At 40.6% G+C, this 22,007-nt stretch overlaps 1 protein-coding gene across 1 annotated transcript in view; it reads right to left on the reverse strand.

Annotated features, from left to right (window-relative positions):
• LOC129860045 (trichohyalin-like) overlaps nt 1-22,007 on the reverse strand; it is a 51,498-nt gene that overhangs the window by 13,148 nt on the left and 16,343 nt on the right. The window contains exons 6-13 of the mRNA XM_055930390.1: nt 20,798-20,866; nt 14,381-14,425; nt 9,482-11,581; nt 7,774-7,782; nt 5,187-5,255; nt 4,216-4,425; nt 3,478-3,519; nt 3,246-3,278 (exon numbers count right to left, since the gene is read on the reverse strand). Of these exons, the coding sequence (XP_055786365.1) occupies nt 3,246-3,278; nt 3,478-3,519; nt 4,216-4,425; nt 5,187-5,255; nt 7,774-7,782; nt 9,482-11,581; nt 14,381-14,425; nt 20,798-20,866 (2,577 nt within the window). The remainder of the gene's footprint in view (nt 1-3,245; nt 3,279-3,477; nt 3,520-4,215; nt 4,426-5,186; nt 5,256-7,773; nt 7,783-9,481; nt 11,582-14,380; nt 14,426-20,797; nt 20,867-22,007) is intronic.

The raw sequence follows: 22,007 nt of genomic DNA on the forward strand, positions 1-22,007 counted from the left end.
GGTAGTAGCTCCCCTTTCATCTCTGCTTAGTCCCAAGGTACCATTTAGGTGGTCCAAGGACTGTAACCATGCTTTTGAGTCCGCTAAAGCGCTACTTTGTAGTGCCCCAGTGCTTGCCGCCCCCAACTTTGACAAACCTTTTAAGTTGGAGGTTGACGCTAGTATAGTGGGGGTGGGTGCGGTTCTATTACAGGAAGATGAAGACGGAGTGGATCGGCCCGTCAGTTTCTTCTCCCGTAAGTTCAACTCGTGTCAGTCAAGGTACTCCACAATTGAACAAGAGACGCTAGCTTTATTGCTAGCCTTACAGTTCTTTGAGGTATATGTGGGATCCAGTGCCTTGCCTGTAATGGTCTTCACGGACCATAATCCTTTAGTGTTCTTAAAGCAAATGTACAATCAGAACCGCCGCCTTATGCGGTGGGCTCTGATTGTACAAGGATATAATGTACAGATAGCCTATATGAAGGGCTCAGCGAATGTGGTTGCTGACGCTCTATCACGGGTTTACTAACTGGGGAAGCGTTGGTTTTTGTTATTACAAACTGTATGTTTGCAATTTTTGTGGTGGGCGTGTTACGTTCCCCAGTTTCTGTGTTCTGTTTTGTATTTTAGTGTGTGTTTCAGGAGATGGCTTCCTGAAGTACTCCCCAACCAGCTGATTGGTCAACACCAGGCTAAATGGTGATTGGAGCTGACCCCGCCCCCTCGTCAAGAAGCAGCTGACACTAATCACCATTGCCACCTGAAGATAAAAGCCAGTGTTCTGCCCCAAGAGATTTGTAGAGAGATGAGATAAGGAGGAGGAGTAGAGATTTGGAGTAGAGATTTGGAGTAGAGATTTGGAGTAGAGATTTGGAGTAGAGATTTGGAGTAGAGATTTGGAGTAGAGATTTGGAGTAGAGATTTGGAGTAGAGATTTGGAGATTGAGAGAGAAAAATTAGATTGTGATATAGTGTGGGTTGTGTATCAGAAAGTGTGGTATGTACTGTTGTTGTTGGTAGCAGTTTTTCTATGTCCTGTGTTTGTGACTGTTTGTGAAATCATTAATAATTACTCTGTTTCATTTGTTCCCAGGGGGGAAGGAGAAGGCACTTTGGGAGTGCTTAGGCAAGAGGCCCGCGGGCATACATATACCCGTAGTATATTTACTGTCTAGGCACACTAGGTAAGACCTGGGCGGACCACCCCCTGTATTTTGGTTAGGGCACCAGGCGGTGTTAAGTTAGGTAAGTTAAGTGGGTAGGCAGGTTAGATAGGAGAGGGGGAACTTTGATATTTACTTTCTTTGCTTTGGTTCCGTCCAGCCCCTTTTCCCCATATTACCGTGTAAGAAAATAAATTCTAGTAAACGGTAAATTCTGCTTTTGTGTCATCCTTACTCGCACCTACAGTCCATACCTCTTGCACTTCAGAGAGTTGAGTTGTAGCAGGGAGTTGCGTTCCCTCTTCTCAGAGGCGTGCGTAACAAGGCCTCCTTGCTCGCACACACTTTTTCAGTTCTGCCTACAAATGTTCTATAAGATTGAGGTCAGGGCTTTGTGATGGCCACTCCAATACCTTGACTTTGTTGTCCTTAAGCCATTTTGCCACAACTTTGGAAGTATGCTTGGGGTCATTGTCCATAGACCCATTTGTGAAGCTTTAACTTCCTGACTGATGTCTTGAGATGTTGCTTCAATATATCCACATCATTTTCCTGCCTCATGCCGCCATCTATTTTGTGAAGTGCCCCAGTCCCTCCTGCAGCAAAGCACCCCCACAACATGATGCTGCCACCCCCGTGCTTCACGATTAGGATGGTGTTCTTCGGCTTGCAAGCCCCCCCCCCATCCCCTTTCCTCCAAACATATCGATGGTAATTATGGCCAAACAGTTCTATTTTTGTTTCATCAGACCAGAGGACATTTCTCCAAAAAGTACAATCTTTGTCCCCATGTGCAGTTGCAAACCGTAGTCTGGCTTTTTATGGCCGTTTTGGAGAAGTGGCTTCTTCCTTGCTGAGCGGCCTTTCAGGTTATGTCGAGGTATGACTCGTTTTACTGTGGATATAGATACTTTTGTAACTGTTTCCTCCAGCATCTTCACAAGGTGCATTGCTGCTGTTCTGGGATTGATTTGCACTTCTCGCACCAAAGTACATTCATCTCTAGGAGACCGAATGCATCTCCTTCCTGAGCGGTATGATGGCTGCGTGGTCCCATGGTGTTTATACTTGCGTACTATTGTTTGTACAGATGAACGTGGTACCTTCAGGCATTTGGAAATTGCTCCCAAGGATGAACCAGACTTGTGGAGGGCTGCAATTATTTTCTGAGGTATTGGCTTTCTTTTGATTTTCCCATGATGTAAAGCAGAGGCACTGAGTTTGAAGGTAGGCCTTGAAATACATCCACAGGTACACCTCCAATTGACTCAAATTATGTCAATTAGCCTATCAAAAGCTTCTACAGCCATGACATAATTTTCTGGAATTTTACAAGCTGTTTAAATGCACAGTCAACTGAGTGTACACTATGTAAACCTCTGACCCACTGGAATTGTGATACAGTGAAATAATCTGTCTGTAAACAATTATTGGGAAAATGACTTGTGATTAGATGTCCTTACTGACTTGCCAAAACTATAGTTTGTTAACAAGAAATTTGTGGAGCGGTTGAAAATGAGTTTTTTTATTATTATTTATTTTTTTTATCCCATTTTCTCCCCAATTTTCGTGGTATCCAATCGCTAGTAATTACTACCTTGTCTCATCGCTACAACTCCCGTACGGGCTCGGGAGAGACGAAGGTCGAAAGCCATGCGTCCTCCGAAGCACAACCCAACCAGCCGTACTGCTTCTTAACACAGCGCGCCTCCAACCCGGAAGCCAGCCGCACCAATGTGTCGGAGGAAACACCGTGTACCTGGCCCCCCTTGGTTGGCGCGCACTGCGCCCGGCCCGCCACAGGAGTCGCTGGAGCACGATGAGACAAGGATATCCCTACCGGCCAAACCCTCCCTACCCCGGACGACGCTATGCCAATTGTGCGTCGCCCCACGGACCTCCCGGTCGCGGCCGGCTGCGACAGAGGCTGGGCGCGAACCCAGAGACTCTGGTGGCGCAGTTAGCACTGCGATGCAGTGCCCTAGACCACTGCGCCACCCGGGAGGCCCCGAAAAATGAGTTTTAATGACTCCAACCTAAGTGTATGTAAACTTCCGACTTCAACTGTGTATATACAGTATATACACATACACTAACCATAAGGTTGTGTTGCTTCATCTCTACTGTCATCTAAAGGAGAGATATCAAACATCATATTATTTGTTGTAGCTATCATACTAAACACACAGCAGCTAATGAGGCTACAGGTATGGTAAGTAGTTTCAGTATGAGTTAGTCTATTTTGTGATTCATTATAAAATTTCTGATACACAATGTAATATCAATGGCTATGTCGTCCCTTTTCATTAAGGGAAGATCCAAAACATACCTGGGACAAAATCATCTGATATCGGCGGGAGAGGGACAGCAGCTGAAATGACATTGGCAGGAAGCTTGAGGAAGAGGGAATACATTCTTTAAACTGTGTCAAAGCGAGTTAATTGGAATTCAAACTATGTGCCTTCTCTAGCCCCGTCCCTCAGCATGTTACAAAAACCGTGGTGTTACCCTTTGTTATTATAAAACCCTTTGTTACTGAAATACAGATTGCCCCTTTAAGGTTGTCGCACGAGTTGGTGCAGTTGCCATTCAGCTTTAGAAATGCTCCTGCTGCCTTTTCAGGTGGTCCCTGCTTTTCTTTTTGACCAACCCAACCGCAATTTCTTTTTCCATCTGGTTTTCATGGCCCCCAAATCAACATCCAGGTCCTATTTAACCAACGTTTTTAATTGGAATATGAGAATTGATACTGGGCCAAGCAGGTTTATGCAATAGCAGCTTTTGATTGCATTCCCCTCAGGATAAGCCGTCACATGAAACTTAATGGATAATTCTGTAATGAAGCACAGCAACAGAATGGATTTTTTATGAATGGACACAGTACGCATCTCCCCTCAAACTGTTTGCCAACAGATGGGCACATTGGTGGGATAGTGCATAGCTACACATGGAGGAAATTGAACAGCAGTTGGTATGAGCCGTGGCAATATTTACCAGGTGATACTGGCACTCTTTGTAATCTTGGTGGGAGAAGGATGAACAATGTTTTCTCAAGAGGGGCACTCACTTTCCTCTACCTGGACAGCAGCCTCAGCCTCAACCGCCAGTTTCCCCTCAAAAGCTTCCTCAGTTGCATCTTCTGATTTGGCTGGAGTTCCCACTGCGTCCGGACTCTCACCTTCAGGGGCCTGCTGCTCCTGTGATGGGTTCGGTGGAAGCTGCTCTTCTTCCTCAGTCCCCTCTGTTGTCTGGATGACTTCCTCCACAATGGGCTCGGCTAAAAGTTGAATTTTACAATCAAAGGATTTAGGCCAAGGACTATATCCTTATGAAGCCATGATTGTCGAAACGCATCGGTCTTAAGGGGGAGTTTTACTGATCTTCAAGATACAAATCACAAGTTACTTTGCTTTTGGACTGTATGTCCAGGCAGTGTAGCACAACCCCATCGTAGTTTGTCATTGTAGCTCTATGGGATTCTGCCGGCCGGAAGTCATGCATACGTTTTTCATTCAAATATGTTCCTACCGTGATGGTCTCTGACCAAACACCCCCACCAGACCAGAGAATGTGTGTACAGGTTGTGGGTCATTTCATTGGTCCTAATCTAATCCGAGCGCACCTATTCTACCCTTGGTGGCGTTTTAAGATGTTTTTATGATCAACTGAGAATATGTGGTCAATGGATGGTTAGCTGTAGGACAGGACAAATGCCTTTTCTGAAAACAAATAAGCCCATATGCCAAGAGGGTGTCATTTGAGTGACCTTTACAGCCACCCTAACCCATTCTACACCCACTCTAACCGGTCTCCTAAAACCCCCCCAAAAGAAACAATACTGGTGAGGATATGTCCACAGGCATCTTTGACATCCTCATTGTCGCTCACATTAAGCATTTGTGTTTTTGGAGTAAGAAGAGCATGTCTGGGTATGTGCTATACGGAAGATAACACCTTGCTATATGCAATGTGAAGGGACATTTAAGTTTGTGGGATTCAGTGCAGGGACCAATCAGTCTCAATAAGGTGTGTTCTTACTTTGTTCTTCCACAGCAGATTCCTCCTTGGCTTCCTTCTGCACCAGAGAACCCGGCCTCTCCTTCACTCCTGTTCGTTTGGAAATGTTCATGTGGGCATGTGAAACATTACGTCAAAAAAATATCCCATTTCTCACCACCACACGGCTCTAGAATTTCCAATCCAAAAAATAACTGCATTTGACAAGGGTATCAATTTCAACTGTCAGGAATATGATTGATTTGAGAACATACATACGGTACATTTTACAAGAAGTGATAATGACCAAAGAGGAAAGAGAAAGGCTAAAAGATGAAGTAAATAAATGACTGAGGAACATGAAAAGGAAATGAAAGAAGTCATATGAAAACAACTGACTTGGGTTTACAGTTTGTTGTAACAGTGCCTGATCCAACAAGTATGGACATACTTCCATGGGCCATCAGTCCCATAGCAGAATCTATGGCATCTTCAACTCCATGACATTCTGAACTATTAACGCCCCCTCATCGTGTTTGGATTATTGGATGGATATTTTAAGGGGACCCTACACAGTCCTGGCCTGCCATAAGTAATGTCAACATTGACAGTTAATTAATCACATATCACAGCTGTTGGCAATCTGAGAGAATAGGTCACTACTACTACTCAAGTGAAGAACATATAATGCATACAGTACCAGTCAAAAGTTTGGACACACCTACTCATTGTAGAATAATAGTGAAGGAATTAAAACTATGAAATAACACACATAGAATCATCTAGTAACCAAACAAAGTGTTAAGAAAAATCTAAATATATTTTATATTTGAGAATCTTCAAAGTAGCCAGTCTTTGCCTTGATGATAGCTTCGCACACTCTTGGCATTCTCTCAACCTGCTTCATGAGGTAGTCACCTGGAATGCATTTCAATTAACAGGTGTGCATTGTTAAAAGTTAATTTGTGGAATTTCTTTCCTTCTTAATGCTTTTGAGCCAATTGGTCGTATTGTGACAAGATAGGGTGGTATACAGAAGATAGCCCTATTTGGTAAAAGACCAAGTCTATATTATGGCAAGAACAGCTCAAACAGGCAAAGAGAAACGACAGTCCATCATTATTTTAAGACATGAAGGTCAGTCAACACAGAAAATTTCAAGAACTTTGAATGTTTCTTCAAGTGCAGTCGCAAAATCCATCAAGCGCTATGAGGAAATGGGCTTTCTTGAGGACCGCCACAGGAAAGGAAGACCCGAGTTACCTCTGCTGCAGAGGATAAGTTCATTAGAGTTACCAGCCTCAGAAATTGCAGACCAAATAAAGGCTTCACAGAGTTCAAGTAACAGACACATCTCAACATCAACTGTTCAGACGAGACTGCGTGAATCAGGCCTTCGTGGTCGAATTACTGCAAAGAAACCACTACTAAAGGACACCAATAACAAGAAGAGACTTGCTTGGGCCAAGAAACACAAACAATGGACATTAGACTGGAGGAAATCTGTCCTTTGGTCTGATGAGTCCAAATTTGAGATTATTGGTTCCGCAGAGTAGATCTACAGATGATCTCCACATGTGTGGTTCCCACCTTGAAGCTTGGAGGAGGAGGTATGATGGTGTAGCGGGTGCTTTGCTGGTGACACTGTCCGTGATTTATTTAGAATTCAAGGCACACTTAACAAGCATGGCTACCACAGCATTCTGCAGCAATACGCCATCCCATCTGGTTTGCACTTAGTGGGACTATCATTTGTATTTCAACAGGACAATGACCCAACACACCTCCAGACTGTGTAAGGGCTATTTGACCAAGGAGAGTGATGTAGTGCTGCATCAGATGATCTGGCCTCCACAATCACCCAACCTCAACCCAATTGAGTTGGTTTGGGATGAGTTGGACCGCAGAGTGAAGGAAAAGCAGCCAACAAGTGCTCAGCATATGTGGGAACTCCTTCAAGACTGTTGGAAAAGCATTACTGTTGAAGCTGGTTGAGAGAATGCCAAGCGTGTGCAAAGCTGTCATCAAGGCAAAGACTGGCTACTTTGAAGAATCTAAGATCTAAAATATATTTAGATTTGTTTAACAGTTTTGTTGGTTACTACATGACTCCATATGTGTTAATTCATAGTTTTGATGTCTTCACTACTATACTACAATGTAGAAAATAGTAAAAAAATAAAGAAAATCCCTTGAATCAGTAGGTGTGTCCAAACATTGACTGGTACTGTACATATGAAACACGTTGGGCTTGGGCTACAACATATTGTATGAAAGTTGCCATAGATAGTTATTACTGCTATTGAAAGAGCACACACACCAATTTGAGGAAATCTCTTTAATAATCAAAGTGGCTTGAGGACAAAAGCTTTACTTATCTGGCATCATTGCAATGTCAGCAATGACACGATTTAACAAAATACACCAACTTCATCCATACTGCCAGTACCTAGTGAGATTTTAGTTCCACCAAAGCAAGAAAAGGCCTACCTCATATTATGAAAATACACCAAGGCTGTTTCAAACAACAGACAAACATAAAAACAAAGATTTAAAAAGGTAGTATTTTTTCTGTCATGCAATTTCTAAATATTAACTTTACAGTAGTAAAGAAATACAGCAAAGGTACCATTTACAACTGGTAAATGACAAAAAGAGTACTCCAAGAAGTTGATATGTTGTTTCAAACAGAGTTTCACACTTGCACAAAAAAGGCATCATCAAGTCTCTAAGAAAAGAAAATGTAGCTACGGCCTTGTTTCATGAGATGTTTCAAGTAATATGTAAAGAAGTGCCCAGGCCATGCTGAAGATTCTTCACAAAGCAAAAGTAAATCTCATTGTCATCATACAAAAACACCTATCAAGTTAACACAAAACATTATTTAACCAGGGGTGTGGTGTATGGCCAATATACCATGGCTAAAGGTGGATCTTAGGCACAACGCAACGCCTGGATACAGCCATTAGCCGTGGTATACTGGCCATATACCACAAACCCCCGAGGTGCATTATTGCTATTATCAACTGGTTACCAACGTAATTAAAAATAAGTGTTTTGTCATACCTGTGGTATACGGTCTGATATACCATGGCTGTCAGCCAATCAGCATTCAGGGCTTGAACCACCCAGTTTATAGCACTCATTGTTTGAAAATCTGTGTGGCAATGCATATTTATGATAGCCATTTGAACTCAGTGAGAAACACCTTATACCAGGGGTGTCAAACTCATTCCATGGAGGGCCTAGTGTCTGCTGGTTTTTGTTTTTTCCTTTCAGTTAAGACCTAGAAAACCAGGTGATGGGAGTTCCTTACTAATTCGTGACCTGAATTCATCAATCAAGTACAAGGGTGGAGCGAAAACCCACAGACACTCGGCCCCCCGTGGAATGAGCTTGACAGCTGTGCCTTATACTAACATAAATATTCTGTTTCATTTTCTAATCTAAAAAAAGAATCACTTCAAGCCAATGAGCATACCTTGTCTTTAGTCTGTATATAATTCAATATCTTTTGACATTATTATGACATTAACACCTATGTTAGAAAGTGATAGGATGATGTTAAAATTTGTAGCAAAGTAAAAAATACAGTAAAACACACAAATGTCAAAATTGCATTTTATTGCATCATAACTAGTTTCAAAGTAGTGTATTCAGTGACTTGCAGGTGAAGGGTACAGAACGTACACGAATGAAAGAAAGACAGAAAGACTCACACACTAATGAATGCTCCCACAATTTTAATGAATGCTTCCGCAGGTGTATCTATGGGAGCATTTATCAGTGTGCAGGTACCCATCTTTCTTTAATGATTATATAGTATGTATGAATGCATTTATGTATGTGTATATATATATCAGGGTACATGTTGGACACAAGTGGAATCTCTATAACATGTTATCCGCTGGGTTGTACTCGGTGCATATTTTTCCCAATAAATCAATCAATCATTCGTATTGTATTGTGCCATAAAAATGTACCAAAAAGGGGAGGACAAGGCTCTGATTTGTAAGAACCAAAGACCAAAACCAAAGTTGATTATCACAGATCAGCCATAACATATTTAGCATTGGCATGAACGTGATTTAAATTTAGCACCATCAATTATATTGGCTCAATTGTAAATCAATTCTTAGCCCCTCCTCCTTAGACACATTTGTAGATCTGAAGGGGTTGGACAGGTGTAGCAATATGGCAGAGAATCCATCCAGCCTATCAGAAGGAAAATGTGAAGCAAGCACTGCATTGCTTAGCTCTTTCCAATCCCTTCAGATCTACAGAAGTGCCTTTAGGGAGGAGGGGATAGTTGTCGGTTTTGTAATTGATGGATCATCATCCTGTGAAGTTCCATTTCTTGTTCACCTTGGTGGCTTTAGGCTTCAGAAGGTCTCTTATAGCCAATATTTTTTCCTTCTTGTTCGTAGTTGTGAAGTTGTTTGCATTTTTCTCTGGCATCTCCTCTTTTGCCTGTTTGGCTCTTTTCTCTTTCACAATTCTCTCCCTATCTATCTTTTCTTTGACTAGACGCTCTTTTTCTGCTCTCTCCTTCCCTGCCTTCACCTTAGGTAACTGTTCTCTCTCCATCTTGGGTAATTGCTCTGTCTCAACCTTGGCCTTTGCAGTCTTTTCTTTGACTAAGTGTCCTTTTACCGCTGCTCTCTCCTTTTCTTTAGCAGCTAACTCTTTGGCTTGTTGCTCTTTCTCTGCTCTCTCCTTCTCTGCCCTCTCTTTGGCTACCCGTTCTCTCTCCTTTCCCTTCGGTACCCTTTCTCTCTCCATCCTCTCCTTTTCAGATTCCTTTGCTACCTGTTCTTTCTTTGCTCTCTCTTTGGCAACACGCTCTTTCTCCACCCTTTCACTGTCTTCCTTTTCCTTCTTTGCGTTTTCCTTGGTTAGCCGTTCTTTCTCCAGTCTCCCCTTCTCTTTGGCTAGCTGTTCTTTCTCCAGTCTCTCATTCTCTTTGGCGACCCGTTCCTTCTCAAGCCTCTCCTTTTCTGCTTTTTCTTTGGCGGCCCGTTCCTTCTCAATCCTCTCCTTTTCGGCTTTCTCTTTGGCGGCCCGTTCCTTCTCAAGCCTCTCCTTTTCTGCTTTCTCTTTGGCGGCCCGTTCCTTCTCAAGCCTCTCCTTTTCTGCTTTCTCTTTGGCGGCCCGTTCCTTCTCAATCCTCTCCTTTTCTGCTTTCTCTTTGGCGGCCCGTTCCTTCTCAATCCTCTCCTTTTCTGCTTTCTCTTTAGTGGCCCGTTCCTTCTCAATCCTCTCTTTTTCTGCTTTCTCTTTGGCGGCCCGTTCCTTCTCAAGCCTCTCCTTTTCTGCTTTCTCTTTGGTGGCCCGTTCCTTCTCAATCCTCTCCTTTTCTGCTTTCTCTTTGGCGACCCGTTCCTTCTCAATCCTCTCCTTTTCTGCTTTCTCTTTAGTGGCCCGTTCCTTCTCAATCCTCTCCTTTTCTGCTTTCTCTTTGGCGGCTTGTTCCTTCATAATCCTCTCCTTTTCTGCTTTCTCTTTGGCGGCTCGTTCCTTCTCAAGCCTCTCCTTTTCTGCTTTCTCTTTGGCGGCTCGTTCCTTCTCAATCCTCTCCTTTTCTGCTTTCTCTTTGGCGACCCGTTCCTTCTCAATCCTCTCCTTTTCTGCTTTTTCTTTAGTGGCCCGTTCCTTCTCAAGCCTCTCCTTTTCTGCTTTCTCTTTGGCGGCCCGTTCCTTCTCAAGCATCTCCTTTTCTGCTTTTTCTTTAGTGGCCCGTTCCTTCTCAAGCCTCTCCTTTTCTGCTTTTTCTTTAGTGGCCCGTCCCTTCTCAATCCTCTCTTTTTCTGCTTTCTCTTTGGTGGCCCGTTCCTTCTCAATCCTCTCCTTTTCTGCTTTCTCTTTGGCGACCCGTTCCTTCTCAATCCTCTCCTTTTCTGCTTTCTCTTTGGCGACCCGTTCCCTCTCTAGTCTCTCCTTTTCTGCTTTCTCTTTGGAAAAGGATTGAGCAGCCAGTCTCTCTTTTTCCATCATTTCCAGCTCTGTCTTCTTTTCTATCCTCTCTTTCTCTAGCTTTTCCTTCTCCAATCGCTCTTTTTCTGCCTTCTCCTCAGCTTCCCTCTGTTTCTCCAGCCTCTCTTTCTCTTCTCTCTCCAACTGCTCCAGTTGCTCTTTCTCCAGCCTCTCTTTCCCTGCTTGCTCATGTGCTCTTCTCTCAGCCTCTCTTTTCTCTTCTTGTTCTCTTTCCTCTCGAAGTTGAGCCTCTAACATTTCCTGGGCTTTTTGGGCCACCTCTTGCCTCTTGAGTTCCAGAGCATTGACCAATTGTCTCTCATCCTCCTCTTTGGCCAGTATACTCCTCACTTCAGCCAAAGCCATTTCGGCAATTTTTTGGGCTTCAATCTTCTCATGGATCATTCTCAACTGTTCCTTTAATGCTGACTTTAATTTCCTCCCAAGTTCTCTTGTTGGGTGCTCTGGGGGTTTGAAACTTGTTTTAAAGGGCAGTATGTCAACACTCCTATTCCCCACTGCCAGTGGCACATGCCAGGAGGTTTGTTATTATTGTTATGTATGTGCCCCAGTATCTGTGTCTTCGCGATGTCCCTAACGCCTAGGAAGCTCCAATTCAAACTCCCATTAGACAGCTCCGCAATAATTTTTATGTCAAAATATGTTTGTTACTCACAAAATATGGATTTTTGCTGAGCAACTATCTTAATTTACTCCCGTTACGGCCGGTATGCACTTCCAATAAAAAATTATTATTTATTTTTTTTAAATGTACAAGCAACCGAATAATTGCCTCTTCGGCACTTCCAATGTATTGAGTTGTTGTGGACTTCGACCTGTGCTTGGGGGTAACGAATAGGCTTCTTTTTTTTGTTGGTTTCTTGTACATTTTTATTTCGAACTTTTAGGAAGTACATTAACAGCTGTAATGGGAGTAAATGAAGACTGTTGCTCAGCAAAAATCCACACTGTGACTAAGAAACGCATTTTGACATAACGCTTGTAGAGATGTCTAATGGAAGTTTGTAACGGCGCTTCCTGGGCATTAGAGGAGAGCCGTCATAATCAACGTTGACATCTAACGCACAGATACTGGGGCCTGTTCTATGGTAACTCAAGTCTTATTTGAATTAGTCGCTACCTTTGAGACTCTTCACAATTGTCACACAAATTATTTGAAAATACAACATTTCCCGCCATGTTCATTTTGAAAACATCCAAAATTTGTTGGAGCAGAAAAAACTTTCTGAATTAAATCGGGTTAGGTGTAAGGTTAGCAGTATAGTTAGGTTAGTTTTAAAATCCGATTTCTTGGGGAAATTATAGAAGTTTCAGCTATTCAAATTCAAAGACATCACTCTTGATGCAAGGATTATGGTGTTGATCTCCGAATCAGCTATCCAAATCATGCTGTAATTGGGTATTGTGGTTCTGCCATGACTCTTTCGCGTGCATGCACTTTACCAATCGGCTATCTGATCATTCTAAAACATCAAACCTGCATGAGAAAAGCCATTGATCACTAAAGCGTGTTCACAACATTGCTAATGAAATTTAAGAAAAACTCCAATATGCAGGCTATAGTTCGGTGATGCTTTATTGTAACAACCAAACCAGTGTAGGAAATGTATAGTCTACAGTTATTCAGCCTCTTTTTCTTCTCCCTCCTTGAACTACTTCAAAACGCTCTCTTCTCTAGCCTTTCTTTCTCTGCTTACTCCTGCGCTCTCCTCTCAGCCTCTCTTTCCTCTCCCGAGTTAAGCCTCTAGCATTTCCTGGACTTTTGGGACACCTCTTGTCTCTTGAGCTCCAGCATTCTGGCCAATTGTCTCTCCTCCTCCTCTTTAGCAAGAATATTCTCAGCCTGTCTTTTGTCTTCATGTAACATTTCCTCCCCCACTTTCTCCTCATTGAGTTCAGCATGTAACATTTCCTCCCCCACTTTCTCCTCATTGAGTTCAGCATGTAACATTTCCTCCCCCACTTTCTCCTCATTGAGTTCAGCATGTAACATTTCCTCCCCCACTTTCTCCTCATTGAGTTCAGCATGTAACATTTCCTCCCCCACTGTCACATTCATTGAGTTCAGCATGTCACATTCATTGAGTTCAACATGTAAAAGCCGCCTCATGCTTCGAGCTGCAGAGCATTGACCACCTGTCTCTCCTCAGAGGCTCTGGTCGGGCCGGCCTTAAAATGTTCACGCTCGACTAAAACTCTAATTTCCCTGCTATCTTTATTTTCTCCTGATTGAGTATTAATTTCTCAATTTCCAGCTGCAGTCTCTTCTGCAGTCTCTTTTTGCTACTTCTGCATCCAGACTGGATGGCTTGCTTGTCCTGCTATTACAATACATATGACATATTATAGTTGATCAAATAGCCTTAGGACAAAAGGCTAAAACAAGGCTGAGATTGAACATCTACAGTTTTCACCTTGTTGCTGCTGGTACTACGTTAGCACATTCCGGGTTCTTTTCTTATTACATGACATCCATGGTAATAAGTGTTAAGAAAACACACCGACCGGACTAGAGTTCAACATGTGATTCAACATGCTGTACATCTTATGGCGGATGATTCCACAACTCTTCATGGAGTTGATTCATCCTAACAACTCACTCCAGTCATTTCAACACCACTAAATCAAACGAATCAAATCACATCAGAAAAACAAGGTTATTCAGATTATGGCACACATTACGTATTAGGATTAGAGGTCGACCAATTATGATTTTTCAACACCGATACCCATTATTGGAGGACCAAAAAAAGCAGATACCGATTAAATTGGCCGATTTTTATATATATATATTTGTAATAATGACAATTACAACAATACTGAATGAACACTTTTATTTTAACTTAATGTAATACATAAATAAAATCAATTTAGCCTCAAATAAATAATGAAACGTGTTCAATTTGGTTTAAATAATGCAAAAAACGCAGTCTCCTTGCAGTCTCCGCAGTCTCCTTGTGGAGTGCAATGTAATCGCCCTATAATCAGCGTCCAAAAATACCGATTGTTATGAAAACTTGAAATTGGCCCTAATTAAAATCGGCCATACCGATTAATTGGTCGACTAATTTGGATAATCAATCAATCTTAAATTTCATTATCAATACAGCGTTTTGTCAAGTTTAATAACCATGAGGGATGCAAGCAAAGACAAAATTCGGTTGTCAGTGCACGTCAGGCAAAACAATCACACACCAACGAAGTTCACTTTCGTCTAACAACCAAATGCAACATGCTGATACCTTTTGTTCTGTTCTTTTTAGAAGCCACCTCTCCAGGACTCTCATCTGATTTGGGAGAGGAAGAACAGTAATAAAACACCAAGGACATTAGAGCTACTTCACAATCAAATTACAGCCATGGTTGATAGAATTCAGGCACCTTTAAAGCTACAATATGTACCTTTTCGGGCGACCCCATTAAATGCACATAGAAATATGAGTTATAGATCTGACACTTAGCTCTGACACTCATTTAAAGCAAGTCTAAGAAGCGGTAGATCTGTTCTATGTTCTATGCTTCCCATGCTTAAGTTTTGTTTTTGCATCTTTTACTTTCGGATTTGTACACCTGCTTCGAACAGCTGAAAATACAATATTTTTGCTTTTGTAAAAATCATTGATACACTTGCTTGTTTTGTCACAAACTGAAATTAGGCTAACTATTAGAAGGGCTTCCGAGTGGCACAGCGGTCTAAGGCACTGCATCTCAGTGCAGGAGGCGTCACAATAGTACCTGGTTCGAACCCAGACTGTATTACATCCGGCTGTGATTCGGAGTCCCATAGGGTGGCACACAATTGGCATTTAAGAATGGATTCAAGATGTAATGCGAGTGAGTGAGTAATGAAATGGTTGCATATCCCAGAACCAATGTATTGCTGTGAGGGCTTTCAATGTTGTTCAGATGATGGATATACTTTTATAATGAATTATACGTCTTATGTATTGTCCTATTATGGTGGAACAGTTTTAAAATAAATTATACATTTAATTATTGTCCTATCATGGGGAACTACAATTTTTAAATAAATATTTCAAATTATTTATTTATAATCCTATTTTAATGGTACGGTCCATGACCCTATACACCCACCTGAATGACCCAGATACTAAGCAGAAGTCCCTAACTGTTTTATGTGCCTGCTGTAAGCGGTCTGTATGCAGCCAAAATGAGGTCAGAGACCAAGAGCAGCACTGCCCCCTCAATATTCTGAGTCTGCTTGGCAGGGTTGGTCCTGCAAAGCCAAAGCCCCCTAAAGGGAGAGCATAATAAACAAGGAAATTCTCAAAGCTGCTAATGAGAAGCTTGACGACCTTGTACCTAGCCGGTGGGGATTCCGGTGGGGTGCCCCCACCCAGGCAGTGGCAGTGCTGGCAACACTAGCTGTAGTAACCCATAGGGAGGGGGTCACACTCGGACATTCAGAGAGGGGGTATATTATTGTGACCCTGGTGGCACAAAATCAAAGTCTGACTGCATGGAGATGCTTGGGAATATGGTCAATACGGGTGACCGTATTGTGGGTGTTTCAGTGAAAAGGTGTACATTTGACCTCCATCATCTAGGATGTGACAATGGTTAATAAAATCTCTCAATTTCTGCCCATTTTTTGCATGGTCTTGCAGGCCTTCTCATGCAGCTGCAACTGTAAGTGCATTTGTAAATCAAGACCTATCTTGAGTTGGGCTCTGGGATGGTGCAATTGTTGAGAATGTGAACTTATGGTTGTGTGGGGGGTATGGGTTGAGTGTGTGTGGGTGTATGTGTGTATCCCACAACTGTTGCGAAGGAGTAAAAGATGTTAGGGACAATAGAGGATGATCCACAGCTATTTATAATACAAATCGAGGTGAGGGCGATGGAAATGCATTTGGCAGTTGATCTACTTCAATTCGGTAAATGGCACTGTGTGCTCTTATCAAAGGATAGATCCCAGTCGGTTCAGGGCTATGGGATACAGGGGGTCAAGGGTGGTCTGCCGGGCATTGGGATGACAACCCAACTCGGGATGAGGAGGGCTTTTAGCGGATGGAATAGTAGGGACCAATTGGAGGTTTACTTAGTAGCAATGCAAATATCATGGTACAGCTATATAGACACTCAATCATCATGTTACTTTATAAATGGTACGTTTACAAACATATATTTTGATAAAAAGAATTGAAAGTTGTGTCTCATTATGGTAAGTGGTGAAATAAGTATAGCCAGTTACAATTGTAATGGCCTAGCAGATAAGAAAAGACGATCAGTATTTACCTGGCTAAAAGAGAAGGAATATAATATCTATTGTTTACAAGAAATCCATTCAACAGTTTTAGAAGTTTTTTGGAAAAAGAACTGGGGGGGGGGAGAAATATATTTCTCCCATGGGCAAAGAAATTCAAAAGGGGTGATGGTTTTAATTAACAATAATTTTGTGAAAAAATTAATGTGCAAATTGTCCAAACAGATCCTCAAGGTATATGGATTATTTTAAATATGTTATTGGACAATAAACAGATATGGCTTATTAACATATACGGTCCGAATAATGATGATCCAAGCTTCTTTGAAAATATATATAAGAATTTATCAACTCTACAAGCAACACTAGACTCTATTATTATGGTTGGAGATTTTAACACGGTCTTAAATACCTCTATGGACCGGAAAGGAAATCACACTACAAACTATCACCCTCGGGCACTTAAGGAAATCATGAATGTCATGGATATATTGGAATTAGTGGATATGGAAACTTAAATACCCTGACCTAGTGAGATATACATGGCGGGGGCTTAATCAAGCTAGTCGTCTTGACTACTTTCTTATGCCATTCTCTCTGGCACCAAAAGTTTAAAAAGTGTTGATGAGGGACAGAATGCAGTCGGATCATCACATAATTGGCATATATATTACTCTTACAGAATTTCCACGTGGGCGAGGATATTGGAAATTTAATAAAAGCCTACTAGATGATAGTGTTTAGAACTAGGACAGAAGAATTTATAACTGACTTTTTCAGACATAACATAGGTACAGCAGATCCCCGTATAGTATGGGACACTTTTAAGTGTGCCTTTAGAGGCCATGCAATTCAGTACTCATCTATAAAACAAAAGCAATTTAGATCAAAAGAGTCCATATTAACAAAGGAAATTGAAGGACTAACAGTACAGTTAGATAGCAATAAAAACGGTACCATAGAGGCACAGAATAAGTTAGAGGAAAAAGAAAAAGAAATGGAGGAACTTATTCAAGAAAGATCTAGTGTAATATATTATAAAAACAAAGCGAACTGGATGGAATATGGGGAAAAATGCACCAAATTATTTTTCAATCTTCAATATAGAAATGCTACCCAAAAAAAAAGTATTAAAACTTGTTACAAATGATGAAGTCACTCATGAATCACCAAATTATATTTTCAAAGAGGAAGTAAAGTACTTTAAGAATATGTTTTCGTTTCAGGCTCCTCCATCTCCACTAACTGAAACTAATTGTATGGAATTTTTCCCTAATGATAATGTAAAATTAACATCTGTACAAAAAGACTCATGTGAAGGCCAAATTACAGAGAAGGAACTGCTTGATGCAATTGGGACCTTCAAGGATGGGAAAACTCCAGGACTGGATGGCATACCAGTGGAAGTATACAAAACTTTTTTTTATATACTCAAAGGACCATTATTAGCATGTTTTAACCACTCCTATATAAATGATAGATTATCAGACACGCAACAAGAAGGTGTGATATCATTATTACTGAAACAAGATCCAAGTGGTATATATAAAGATCCAGTCCATTTAAAAAATTGGAGACCTCTTACACTTCAGTGTTGTGATGCAAAAATCCTAGCAAAATGCTTGGCGCATAGAATTAAAAAAGTAATGTCAGATATTATTCATCCTAATCAGACAGGTTTTTTACATGGACGATACATTGGAGATAATATAAGACAAGTACTGGAAACAATAGAATACTGTGAAATATCGGGGACACCAGGCCTGGTTTTCATAGCTGATTTTGAAAAGGCCTTTGATCAAGTACGACTGGAGTTTATATATAAATGCCTAGAATAATTCAATTTTGGGGAATCTCTTATAAAATGGGTTAAAGTTATGTATAGTAACCCTAGGTGTAAAATAGTAAATAATGGCTACATCTCAGAAAGTTTTAAACTATCTAGAGGAGTAAAACAAGGTTGTCCACTATCAGCATATCTATTTATTATTGCCATCGAAATGGTAGCTGTTAAGATTAGATCAAACAATAATATTAAGGGATTAGAAATCCGTGGCTTAAAAACTAAGGTGTCATTGTACGCTGATGATTCATGTTCTTTTAAAACCACAATTAGAGTCTCTCCACAGCCTCATAGTGGATCTAGATACTTTTGCTATCCTCTCTGGATTAAAACCAAATTATGATAATATTACGTATTGGATCACGAAAAAATGCTAATTTAACATTACCATGTAGTTTGCCAATTAAATTGTCTGACGGAGATGTGGACATACTAGGTATACAAATCCCAAAAGAAAGAAATTATCTCACTCCAATACATTTTTATATTAAGTTAGCAAAAATAGATAAGATCTTGCTACCATGGAAAGGAAAATACCTGTCTATCTGTGGAAAAATCACCCTGATTAACTCTTTAGTCATATCAGAGTTTACCTATTTGCTTATGGTTTTGCCTACACCCAGTGACCTGCTTTTTAAATTATATGAACAAAAAATATTCAATTTTATTTGGAACGGCAAGCCAAATAAAATTAAAAGGGCCTATTTACATAACGAATATGAATTCGGAGGGCAGAAATTATTAAATATTAAAGCATTAGACCTCTCACTAAAGGCATCAGTCATACAAAAGTTATACTTAAATGTCTCATCCTATGTTCAAGAAGGGTCTTTTCCCTTTATTCAGATTACACCTGCTCACTTTCAGTTGTTTGAAAAGGAAATCATGTCCAAAATATCTTTATTTTTTAAGTCATTAGATAATTTATTTTGGTATTGTCCATATGTAGCTTGTTTTTGGTCACAGGTCCAGGAATGGCTGAAGAATTGCAACATTTGCCTAGAACTAACGCTACAGATAGCAATACTGGGTGATTTGAAAAGCCATAGTCAATCAATCAATAATATAATAATTATTTTAGCAAAAATGTTTATTTTTAATTTACAATCTGTAGAAGCTATGAGAATAGAAAGGTTCAATTATTTTGTGAAGCATCACAGCACAGTTGAAAAATATATGGCAAATAGAAATCCGAAATGGATGATGTTGAGAGATAGATGGGAGGGGTTGGGAGCTGAAGGGTGGGACTAATAAGATAAACAATGTAAAACATACGGGATCTGTAAAATGTATATAGGTTCGGAACTTTTGTGAAATAGCACAGTTACAAATAGAAATCAAACTGGATGGACATCAGAAATAGAGGAAGGACTAAGAACAAACAAGAGAGAACTATTGTAAAGTAGACTGTGTCTGTAAAATGTGTATAAGATGTACAAATTGAAGGTAAAAGCCGAAGTGTTTATTAGTTTACTCCAATTGGGGGATCGGTGGTAGGGTTTGCGGGGAATAATAATAAAGGTATATTCTTTTAAAAAGTATGTATGTCTATATAGGTATGTGTATGTATATATGTGTATATGTATGCATGCGTGTATGGATATATATATTTACCCAAAAAATATATGGGGGACAGGAAATTATGCAGACAATTACATTGATGGAAGCAACATTCTTTCCACAATATTAAGCTGATCCACCCCTTAGAAGAAAAAAAAAGATGAAAACAAAAAAGATGTAACGCAGTAATTAGCAAGAAAATGTGTGTGAAAATGGTGGAACACATCTACGCAGTTAGGCATATGTGAATTATGTCAGGTATGTGAACGAATGTTATCATAATATGCCATTTAGCAGACGCTTTCATGCGTGCATGCGTTTTATGTATGGGTGATCCTGAGAATCGAACCCACTACCCTGTCGTTACAAGCGCCATGCTCAACCAACTGGGCTACCAAGGACCACAAAGCCTATAAACTACTCACAAGTAAGACAATGGTGAGCTCTACTGTTAAACAACTACTCACACTAGTAGCTTTACAATAGCCACCCTCTTCATCCCCTAACCCAAAATCTCTTAAGAATATTGAGAAATTAGACCCAAGTATGCGAAGTCGTCCTGGATGCAAACAAATTTGCTTTAAGGTGACCTGGAGCAGAAGGATGTCTCCATCGTATAGGTGTCAACAGTCATGGGTTTTAGGTCATTAAAAAGACTTTCTTTCTCAACAGACATCCTTAGCATTAGGCCAATGTACCTCTGACCCTTGTCCATGCCCCACAGAAAGTTTGGGGCATGAATACAGGTGTCCTTATAACAACCACTACAGATTCAAAACTCAGCGTCTTGAAAGTATGACTGATGATTATATTAATGATAAACCACACGCATTAGCAACACACATTACAATTTTCCTGACAGATTAAAACTCAATGAAACTGGACTTAAACTAAATATCAGTTAAAATACCTTCAGGTTTGACTTTTTTCATAGCATCCACAGGCTTGTTAAAAAAAACAAATGAAGAAAGGAAGAGCTTTATAGCTCCATCAATGGTCAACAAGAATTGACTCATACAACAGACTCACCACCATTCAGTAGTAGGCTACCTTTTGTCTTTTCTGTTTTTGGAACAGGAACCTCTACAATATTCTCAGCTGAAATTTTTTCAGTGGACAAAGAGAAACGAAAGTTAAGTGTGTGTCACATGAAGAAGAAGTGATCATGCTATTCCAGACTGCAAAGTGCATCATCAAACCAAAGTCAACAGTCATTCAGTCTCTGAAAACACATTTAAGTTCATCAAATACGTTGTGCCTAGTTTATGGTCTTTCATGTAGGCTTGTGAAAAAAAGTCCAATAAGACCCAAAAGTAACCAAACTATATATTATTATATATATTAAAAAAAAAAAAAATGAGATCTATTCTGAACAGGGAACAACTTCAATCCACTAATTAGATTTAATTTTGCCTTACAACAGCCTGTACGAGTAGCAGATCGTCTTATCCAAGCGGTTAGGAGCATTGGGCCAGTAACCGAACAGTTGCTGGTTCAAATCTCAGAGCCGACTAGGTAAAAAAAGAATGGCTGATCCCTGGCTCTGACCCCACTCTTCTGAATGGAAAAAACAGATGAAAAGTGAGATATAAAATTGACGGTAAACAATTATCCAACTTCTATACCCATTTGAACAACAAGTTTAAACTCAGGCCTTGGTTGGCTACACACAAGACACAACTCTATCTTCTCTCTCTTCAAAATGAGAGGCAACAGTGCAACACAAGCTCATTTCAATCCCAGTTTTGACCGAGGTGTTGCATGAAGAGGCCTGCTTTTTGGTCAAAAACACCACGTGAGTGATACAATATTTCCACGTATGAAGTCTTCTACCTCTGATCCCTGACTGCTGCACTGTCCGTCAAAGGGCTGTTTAAAAATCCATGGTGCACACGCAAACAGAGCGAAGAGCCACAGTCCAGAGAAAGTTGATTCTCACACAAAGTGTGACCATGTCATGCCCACCAGAAATCAATTTTCCAACTTAAACACACGTACGCACGTGCACACACACAGACAAATGATACTTTTATTCCCAAAGAGAATAAAATCATTCTGGAAAAGACAATCAAGGATGATACCTTTTTTCTTGTCCTCTAATTATGTCAAAGGAAAGAAGAACCATTAGCAATAGTGTCACATATTTCGACACAGTGTGTTTTTTTGTTGAGGATTGGTCCATTTACTAGGCAATATTATTAAGGGTCATGGGGGAGTTTAGCAAAAAACTCCAAATGTA

The sequence above is a fragment of the Salvelinus fontinalis genome, chromosome 7 (assembly GCF_029448725.1).
Source record: "Salvelinus fontinalis isolate EN_2023a chromosome 7, ASM2944872v1, whole genome shotgun sequence".
NCBI classification, from domain to species: Eukaryota; Metazoa; Chordata; class Actinopteri; order Salmoniformes; family Salmonidae; genus Salvelinus; species Salvelinus fontinalis.